General features: G+C 40.5%; 1 protein-coding gene and 1 long non-coding RNA gene across 2 annotated transcripts in view; both read right to left on the bottom strand.

Annotated features, from left to right (window-relative positions):
• LOC112093185 (adenylosuccinate synthetase 2, chloroplastic) overlaps positions 1–5,126 on the bottom strand; it is a 19,488-nt gene extending 14,362 nt beyond the window's left edge. The window contains exon 1 of the mRNA XM_024171186.1: positions 4,676–5,126. Within this exon, the coding sequence (XP_024026954.1) occupies positions 4,676–4,975 (300 nt within the window). The 5' untranslated portion in view covers positions 4,976–5,126. The remainder of the gene's footprint in view (positions 1–4,675) is intronic.
• Positions 5,127–6,829: 1,703 nt separating this feature from the next.
• Positions 6,830–9,509, bottom strand: LOC112093215. Its single transcript, XR_002902949.1, has 3 exons — positions 9,130–9,509; positions 8,942–9,031; positions 6,830–8,369 (listed from the first exon to the last, which is right to left on the bottom strand). It is a non-coding gene; the product is annotated as an uncharacterized LOC112093215 (long non-coding RNA).
• Positions 9,510–10,633: the final 1,124 nt, after the last annotated feature.

Here is a 10,633-nt window from a genome sequence, read left to right as displayed (position 1 = left end):
TTTAAGCCATACTTACCCGTACTAAAAAAAAAAAAAAAAAAAATATATATATATATATATATATACACATCATATATCTATGACATTCATGTGCAAAATAAGGCATAAATATATAAAAGGAAAAAATGTCTCGGCATTATGGCCGTTCAAAATGGCAAATTCAAATATCTCAGCCTTACAGCCTTACAAAAAAAAAAAAAAGAAAGAGAAAGGAATGCTCTCAAAACGTCGCCCCATCTCCCGGTGCCTACTCGGCTCCCCCAGCTCCTGGCACTGGCTCGACCTCCGTCTCCTCCACCTCCTTGTCGTCGGACTCATCGAGAAAAAATAAGTCGACCTCAGGGCGCTTTCTTCGGAAACGGTCGAGATTCTAATCCCCAGCTGACCTCATCAAGGACAATTGAAGATCCTCAAACTCAACGGAGGCTTTGTAAGCCTTAAGCCTCTGAGTGAGAAGGCCCTCAAAAGCAACCGAGGATTTGAACAGCTCCACCTGCTGGTCGACTAAATTCTTTAACTCTTGGGATGACTCAAAAGCCTCCAATTGAGCGTCGACCGATCGGCGAAACTCCTCGGAAGCCATAAATTCCTTGACCGTTTCTCTCTTCTTATGCTGGAAGTTGGGAGAGGAAAGTTATGCCTCTAGAAACTCTCGTTGGTCGCCTTGACAATCATCTCCTCAAGAGATTGGACCTTGGCCTTCTCGACCTACAAATCCGCGGAGAGTTCAGTCCGAGCAACGCGGAGAGCTGTAAGCTCCTCTGCAGAAGCCTTAGACGAGGTGTCCTGCTTCAGCAAAGTCTCGAGCTCTATATAATTCTGGAGTGTAACCTCAAGAGCCTGGACAAAAAAAAAACAAAAAAACAGAAGACGGGGAGCATGTTAAGGCATGAGGTCCAGATATTTACAGGTAAAGGTCGAGGGGTGAGTAGGCCAAACATACCGAGATTTGGCGCATCACAGCTATGCGCTGGCGCTCCAGAAGGCCCATCCCAGCAAACTTGTTCCAGGAGTCCTTATGGAAGTGCGTGTAGATGGCATGAATGGGAAGGCTGAAGCGAGGAGGGAGTCGGAGAGCCTCGTTGAGGTGGTGGTTGATCACATCACACATGACATTGGGGATCGTTAATCTTCAACCCCGGCATTACAAGGGGCTCCTCAGGCGCAAGAGGAACCTCCAAGTTAGCAGCTACATCGGCGCCTTTCCCCTTGTCTAGGCGCCGAGAGTCCTGAGATGACCCTTCGACCGCCGAAGGGCCTTGGCGCTCGTCTACCCTCTGTCTCTTGGGAGGGGGAATTATGACGATCCTCGACCGGTCGAGAACTTCTGGGACATCATGGGCAGGGGCGACTTGGGTCATCGGTTGACCCGACGACTTGGAGGAGGCTTCTCCCTTGTTCTTCGACTTGCTTGGGAGAACGGACCTCATGGTAGACGGCACGACTGCGAAATAAAAAAGGAATCAAACCCTAAATAGGTCGACTATAATGAATCAAAATTGCACTTCCAGGTTATCATTGAGGAGATCTACAGGTGGGACGAATGGTTGGCGCGGAGGGTCGAGTGACGATCAGACCGTACAACCGTCGGTTCTTTGATGTATTGAGAACGGTAGAGCTGCGGCTGGAGTTGGAAAGAGACAAGATTTGCTCGACCTGCGCTAGAGCGGCCGAAGAAAGCTTTAGTCGAGAAGGAATTTCACCTGCATTCAAGAGCGAAATATGAGAGATAGCTCAACAAACGGAAAAAATTCTATAAAATCCAACAAAGCGAAGACCTACAGTATTTGTTGAATACTGTTTGAGTTCCCATGGGACGCTCGCCGTCGAGCGGGTGGGAGTTAAAATTGCCACCAAGAAAAAAGAATGGGGCTTCCACCCATGGCAACTAGAAATCTTCTCGATAGCGACAGGGGAGACTGGAGGTTTGGATTTAGAGTGGGAGCATGAGTAAAAGAATCCCCTCTGACCTGGAGAACCCCCAAAGGCATAGCAATACAAAAATTCATCGACGGTTATGTCGAGGTTCAAAAATTTTCTCCACAAAATAATCATGGAGTTTATTGTCACTCAACAATTGGGTGACAATTGTGCAGGAGAAATCCTATGACGGCCACAGAAGGCCTTCACGAATGGGTGAAATGGAAGAGTTTGCCCAAAACTAAAGGATCTGGTATATACAGTCACATGGTTGACAGGGGGGTTGTGAACTCTATCGTTAGGGGTAGGAATAATTAAGTAAAAGTTATTGGCGTCGATCCTGCATCGCAAAACGCTTTCATGGCAACCCGAAGCTTTATTTTTGACGGATTGACGTCAGTCACCATGCCCAAGATGCCACTCGTCGACATCACCCCATAGCCATGACTTCAGAGGGGCCGACTCATAAACCGTCATCCTCATCGTCGAGGAGAATGAGCTCGTCTGGCTGAGGGGTCGAGACCGACCCCTCGGCGTATTCCTCTACTTGGCGGAGCAGAGAATCCCTGCAGTCGATTGATGCCGTGCTTGACGTCGCAGCTTCCTTAGAGTCGTCCCTGACCCTAGATGTGGAGACCTCTCGACCTCTAACCTGTTTTGGCAATATGTTCTGAAAATAAACAAAAAAGGGTCGAGTTAAGGCCTAATGATCGAGAGGTCAGAAACAGAGTTTGAGAAGAGACAGAAGTATATTCAGATCAAAATGATCCAAGAGTTTGGCATTGACAATACCAGACTCGTGTAAACCCAGAAATGAGGGAGAACTCATGTAAGGGTCCCCAAAGCCCAGAAATGAGTCTAAGGACCCCCAACAAGAGCAACTGAACCCAAGAGGGCGCCACCACAAGGATTCAACCCAGATTCATGATCAACAACATTGTAAGTATATTTTTATAGTTGTATTGTTCTCTTCAAAGTATTATTTTTTGCAAGAATTAGTTTCGGAATCACATACGAGGAGCAAAAGGACCAAAACAACTTACTAGTTCTTGAGACGGTCTGAAAGCTTGGAGACTGAGGAGAACAATGTGTGGAGAACGTGCATGGAAGTCGAAATCGGAGAAGGAAAGTTTTGGAGGAAATCCGGCAAAATAACAGCGTAGTTTGCAAATGAACGACCGTGAATTGTTCGAGGAGTATATATACTCGAAGAGTGGAAGCCCAGGGGTCTCAGGAAAATCCAAAGGACTTCAGATCTCCACCGTTGAATCCGAACCGACCCCATCCAACGATGAATCCGAAGACACACGATCTAACGGCTGGGAAAAGAGCGAGAGAGATGAATCTAATCCAACGGGTGCAACTTTCCCCACGACTGTCATGTGTCATCAGGGTACGCGAGACGTGACTGTTGACACGATCGACAAGACTGCTCTACTGCCCGAGAAACTCGTTGCAATGATGGCACTGTAACAACAAGCAGCCGCCATAACCTACAGGAGAAGAAATTGCCACGTAATACTCTCGACGCTGTATAGCCTTAAACATCGCAATGCGGTATTCCAGGCCGGGGGGTAATTGTTGCGCCACGGTCGAGCAATCGACCGTTCCTTTAACTACCAAGCGCCGAGACATTCTCAGTTGAAACTTGGTCGCTGACGTCGAAAAAATGGTCGTACGAAATATGCCCTCAAGACGACGAGAATTCATGTAGAAGGAGGATATGCGTCGAGAACTCTGCCTAAGCCGTGAAGTTCACAACGTCGAGAGAGCAGCTCGGTCAAATCTAAATCAAATCTTGTCATCTCAGTTAAAAATATACTGCAACAACTGCCACGATTCGGATTAGCAAATCAAATAACCGATAAAGGTGATTGTCCCGATTTAGTAGCTGAAATCATGGAAGTACAACTGCCAGATCCCAAGATTTAGGGGTAAGGAAATGATCTCCTCAGGAAGTGTAGAGGAGATCTTTAATCTGTAAAGGACCTATAAATAGAGCTTGCCTCCTTCATTAAGTTTTTTACACACCATTTTACTACAAAAAAGATTGTAATTGCAAAATACTAGTGCATCTACAAGTGGACGTAGGCAAAGAGTTCTTGTCAAACCACTATAAACTTTTGTGTTTTTTATTTTTCTGCAACGATAATTCTTGATTAATCCGTGAGAAACGTCTGCGAGTGTTCCCAGAGAGTTAATTTTTAATTGACTAAATTTAACCGTCAACACCTTGTAAAATCTGTACCCTTAGCTCAAAATTATACAAAATTGTTCAAAACATCCTCTTTGTCTATAATACTAACAAAATGATGATGTGGCACTGGTCATAATTTCATGAACGCTCCCGACCAAAATTGCCCTGATTCTTTCGGAGGGGTTTTGACTGATTTTATATAGTTCGCATTTATAAAATTTCATCATGAAATATGTGTGTGTATGTAGTATTAGCTCCGGCATTTCATCGAGGAATTTCCTCGAACTGTTTCAAGGCAAAAAAATTCACAACTCAAAACTTCAATAATCTACTTCTACAGTCACTGAGGAATTTCATCGAACAGTTTCAGGGGAAAAACTGTTTACAACTCAAAACTACACTAATCTACAGTCACTCATCAAAACAACTTCAAAGAACTTCACCACGCCATGGCATCCCAACCAAAATCAAACGCGGATCAATACTGTCATAGGAAGTTTCTGAAAAAAAAAAGAAAGAAAAAAAGAAAAAAAAACATTGAAAGCAAAGAAACAGAACCTGGCAACGAGCAACGACATCGAAGTGTTGGGCCAAGATATCGACGAGTTTGCCCTTCCCCTCGTCGCCCCACTGGCAACCCAACACGCCCGAGACCTGACTCAGAGACTCGATTCGACTCAGCCTCTGCGAAGCCGACTCGGCCACGCCGACGGTCGCCGCCGACGCCGGGGGTTTGACGGAGCAGACGACGACGTTTCGGATGCGGGGGAGGAAGTGGGCCCGGATAAAGTGGGACCTAGCAGTCCGAGGAGTGGAGAGAGGGTTTGAGTCGAGGGATGCGAGGGAAGAGAGGTTCATTGTATTGTTTGTTCGAAGCGCAGACAAACAGCGAAATGAAAGAAGAGAAAGGAAGAAAGAAAGGCCGGTTTTGTGGGGAGAGGGATGTTTTATTGAGTGAGGTGGATGATTGGGTTACCTGCTGGTGTCTTGGGGATGGTTTTTTTTTTTTTTTTTTTTTTTTGCTGGTCAAAATGAAATCAGGTGGATCATCTCACGTCACCATCTCTTTAGGGCTTAAACAATTCCAGGGACCACCGACGAGCGGAAAGAGCCAAAGGCTTATTTTAGTAGGCCCGTGAATTTTAAAAAATTATTTTTAGTTATGTTAAAAGAAGAAATAGTTGAATGTTTAATAAATTATAATTATAATAATTATATTAATTTTAAAATTAATGTAATAGTATTTGGTAATTTTAAAGTTGAATTATTGTAAATATGTAAAATGATTAAAATAGTATGAAACTTATATATAATTATTTTTGGTATTTATAAATACTTGTTTAACTTAAAAAAAAAACATAATGTTATGATTTTGAGTTTTTTAATAATAAATTTATGATAATTAATTCTTTTTTTTTTATTTCTTCATTCACAATATAATTACAACTAAAAGAAGCATTAGTGAATAATCAATTTGTTGAACAAAAATGTACATTCCGTGTTCAAAAACTGGTAAATGCATGAAAAGAATTAAGTCGTTTTCATTAAACTTACCGCAATTTGCTCTCATACTTCATCCATTTCTAGTGATAGTAAAGCTTAATTTTCTTTTACATTGTCCTTTGATTGATTCTCTTCATAAACGAAAACATCTGGATTATCCTCGACCCTTTGAAAATGTCGATCACGCTTATCATGCTTCCTAATGTAGTTATAGAGCGCAATTGTTGCAATAACTATTTTCACTTCCTTTGTAAATGAATAATTTTACATGTCTTTCAAAATTTTTCATTTTTTCTTTCAGACACCAAAAATGCGTTCAATGACATTTCGTCCAGACACTAATATTAGTAGAATTATTAGTAAGCAAATAAGAATTTTGAAACCTTTAAACTAAACCAACTTGGGGTTCAAAGATGGTCAAATAACAAAATATCCAATAAATAACAAAAAAGGACCAAAAAATAGGTTTCTACCAAAAAGATCCAGGAATAGCCTCACTTTAACTTCTCTTAAAAGCTTGATCTTCAAATAACCAAGTGACATAAACAAGTTAGGCTTTGATGCCTTGTATGTGGTCTTCGAGTTGTGGAATTGTTTTGTGCTCTCTCTCTTGCAAAGCTTGACATGGATAGTTGCAGTCTTGATAATCTGAATGCCTGGTAACCTAACTCTATAGCGAGAAGTCATTTCGTTGTACATCTGCTCCATGGCACCGTTAAGAGTGGTGTCACAGATCTCATCACTAAAATAAGACACTCTCAGATCTAGTAATTTGTACCACATTCTTCCAATACTCATCAATCAAACGTACAACTTCAAGTGGCACTTCAATCTGAAAAAGAAAATGTCAAAATTTAATAACAAAATCTCTCTCTTTCTCTCATGTGAAATAGGCAAATAGCAAACAAAAGCAAAAGCTTCCAATAAGGAAAAAACAAACCTGACTACAAACAGCTTTGGCATACTTCAAATCCTCTTCCCATAGACACTTCGACCAAAAGTTCTCGAAATCTTCCTACACAAAAAAACACACACATTGATTAATAAAATCAATTAATTAACTCAAAACTAATCAATAATTAACGTAACTGTTGCAAAAATTTGACTATGCTTGCAAGTGCATAAGTCGTATAAGTAATAAAGTGGTCCGAAGACTGATATCGTCCCACGAGGATTGACGTTAAGAACGTAAACTAACTATTGCGAATGTCATATCTTAATTTTATCTAAGCGATTAAATTTGAATGTGATAAACTCAAAGAAAAACTAAAATAAAAGAAAACTAAAATAAAAGAAAAGATAGCAGTAATGAATAACATGCGCTGAAATTAAAATAGGAAATCAATATGATGGCAATGTTAGGGTTTCAACTTCACTCTATTACGATTATGTTTCTCTGCAGTAATGTGCCTAACCTAACTCAATGTTCTCAAGAACCTAGAGTGATGTGTATCCTTATACCATCTCTCGAGTGCTGCATAAAGAATGTGCAGGTAATATCAAGCCTATATCTCTCTACAACTATTCACCCCTACCTTCATTAAGTTCCACTCTAGAAACAATTCCTGGAATTCCACTTCTCAATTTCACAACCTAAAATTGTTTCGGCTACCTAGGCAATGTTTATCTCTCGACCTCACACCAACCTAAGTTGTTCTACCCGTTTCTTGATTGCTTGAACGTTCCCCTCTCGAGTATTAATCCTCACAATCTAAATTTGCACAATTCACAATCTCACAAAGCATAGCAATATATAAATCATAGATTTGACAGCAACAATTCAAATTAGAACACGAAAGAAACGAAGAACTTTAATTAAATGCATATTAAAACGTCGAAACAATAATCACAAATAGAGATTCGTCTAAACCCTAACAATTAAGAAAATTAGCCACACATCATGTGACTCACAATCTCCAAATAATATTTGAAATCTAAAAAAATACAAAAAGAAAGAAAAGAAGAGAACGAAGAGCGCTTAGAATTATTGAAGAATCCCTCTAATTTCCCTCTGGAATCCTCTCCGATTCAGATTTTCTTCCTTTGCAATTTTTGTTTTCGTTTTTCTCCTCCTCCCTTCAGTTTTCGGCCCCTCTACCTTATATTCCACGTCCATCACGTCCCCAAGAAGCCAATTCTGACTTCCATAAAAATCTGCGCACTAGACTAGGGCAAAACGCGTGTTTCTAATAAAATCGGGTAACTCAGGCGACATATCCCTTAGAATAGGCGACATATCGCCTAAAGGCAGCAACATATCTCCACAAAGGAGGCGACATATCGCATCACTTGCTGGTCCTTCGTACAGGTTTGCTCAATTTTGATCCTTTTCGCGCCGTGTCGCCATCTGTAGGCGCCCAAAATGCCTCAAAACTCAGCGATTTCACCCATTCTTGCACACTCAAGGGAGAATCATCAAATTCACATAACAACTTAAGGAAAACACGCCGAAACTAGCTAAAGGAGTAACGAATGAGTGCATAAATTACGCACTCATCAATAACTCTCCTTACTTGGAACCAAATCTTGAGGTAAAAGGCGATGCAGGAGTGGCCGGCGGCGTGGAGGAGGCGCACAGCGACGCTGCTGTTGACGCCGCCGCTGAGAAGCACAGCAACTCTGAGTCTCGACCATAAAGATATCATGTGGGAAAAACATAACAACAAGATATTACCTGGCCACCAGTATCAGAGTCACGACGAAGCTCCATATTTTCACCCCTTATTAGACCATGAATGCCGCAAGGATACTTCTCGTTAAAAACAATAGAAAATCATTAGACACAACAAAGATCATTATTTATAGCTTATGAGAGATAGATATTCATTAGTTACCATCAGTCATGTTTAGTTCTCTTATGAAGTTCCCTTCGGCAGCTAGTTGAACCAAGTTTAGAGAATGATTAGAATGCTTCTATCAGATACAGAGACCATTATTGTGTCAAGTAATATTATACTAAAAATTTGCACTATTCATAATCATAATTAGTTTTCCAATTAATAATATAATGTTTTCCTTCATGAATCATGACCACATCTACAAATTAGGACAATGAAGTTTGGTTCATGCCTTATTAATACAGTATATAGCTTTTTCCCCTTTTGCTGACTAGCCCAAGTTTCCATAGCATCAGCGGAATTCATTCTTGGCAATCTGCCCCTAGTACTTTCACCATGACTTTATATGTCGCCCACCACATCTCCCTTCTCTCCCTCTGATAAGTCTTCAGACATATCAGCAGTAGCTTCCCGACAATATATACGAATCAAACTTAAACTATGCAAATCACCAATATTTTAAAAAATAATTAAAAGAAAACACCTGCTTCTTCTGGCGAGCCAAATTCCAAATCCTCCAGCACATATTCTCCAATCTGGTGTTCCTCTCCTGAGGACTCCTCGTCGCCGCTGCCTGGGGAATTACCCACAAACAACAAACGAAATTCTCATCGAGCAAAAACAGAAAAAGAAAAAATCAAAAGAGACAAAAGCGTAAAAAAACACACAGACCTTAACCCAGGAGCGATGGAGATCGGTCTCATCGAATCTGGTGACGACCTCCTCGACGAAGTAACGAGTAAGACTGAAATGGCCTCTCTCTCTCTCTCTCTCTCAGAAGCAGCGACGACTTCACATCGTCAAGACCTGGCCCTACGTCCAGAATCGCCTCTAGATAACTGTTTATCCAATCATTTCCGGCCATTTCTTTCTCTCTCTAAAACTCCGAGGTCAGAGAAAGTCCTACACTGAACTCCGCAACGCGTCTCTCTTTCTCTCTCTCTCTCTCTAACCGTTCATATAGAAATGAAGAGAGATAAACAATAGAAAGTTGAATTCAAAGCTCAAGTTTTGGAGTCTTGCCAATGGTTTTGGTTGCCGATACGCTGAGAACTCTGAAGTTTGGGAGGAAATAAATAAACAGAGAGAAAGAGGAGAAAGAGAGTTCTGGATATTGAGGGTAAAATTGGGAATAAAAAATTTCATTAAACTCTTAAAACCGATTCTCAAATCAGCCTTGCATAAACTGAAATTAGAATGGCTGATTCTGCTTTTAATTTCAAATTAAGAAAAAATTATTCAAAATTTTGTTTTACTAAAAATTTGTTTTACTAAACACCTTTTTAAACTTCAAATTAATAAGTATTTTTTCTATCCCAAAATTAATACTAAACCCACCCTAACTCGAATTGGGTTTAGGGGTGTTCATGGGTTGGGTTGGTGCGGGGTAGAATTTTTTTTCCCCCGCCCCAAAGGGTGCGGGTTGCACATATTTGGCCCCAACGATATTAGAAAAATTCCACAACCCAACGATGTTCGGGTTAGGTTGGGGCGGTGCGGGGTGGGTTGGGTGGTCGGTTTCAACATTCAAAAAATCAAAGACTTAAAGTTCAATATAATTTTCAAACTTCATCATTAAATCGAAATAGCAACCATCTTTATCAGTCCATCTAACATCAAACATAAAGCAAAATAGTCCATCCAACATCAAATACAAAACAAACATAACTTAGTCTACACTTATAAATTAGTCTTAAACATATAAAACAAATAGCTTAAGCAAAGCAAACATAGAGGCTGGACACTTAATTCAAATCCATCCAAAGCAAGCATTGCAACATCAACCATCTTTATCAATCCACACTCATAGGCTCCTCAATGGTTGTAGTAGGACATGAAGTTGAGTTATCTACAAGAGAAATGAAAATAGTTTAAGTAATAATTTAGATAGTTTATAGTTCATATAATAAAATAGATTAAGATACATACAAATTATTGTCTTACCTAGGTTTTCATAAGTCTCCAAGTCATCCAAATAGTCTCTTACTTGTATACAATCATGTGTAGATTTCAACCAATTTTGAGTACAAACAAGAGCCTCCACCATCTTAGGATTCAAAGAACTCCTAAATGGATCCAGAATGCGACCACTAGTACTGAAAGCTGACTCGGAAGCTACTGTGGAGACTTGGACAGCTAGTACATCACGGGCAATTTGAGCCAAAACCTTAAACTT

Source organism: Morus notabilis, unplaced genomic scaffold (genome assembly GCF_000414095.1).
Source record: "Morus notabilis unplaced genomic scaffold, ASM41409v2 Scaffold41, whole genome shotgun sequence".
Classification (NCBI taxonomy): domain Eukaryota; kingdom Viridiplantae; phylum Streptophyta; class Magnoliopsida; order Rosales; family Moraceae; genus Morus; species Morus notabilis.
This window is presented reverse-complemented; position numbering and strand designations above follow the sequence as displayed.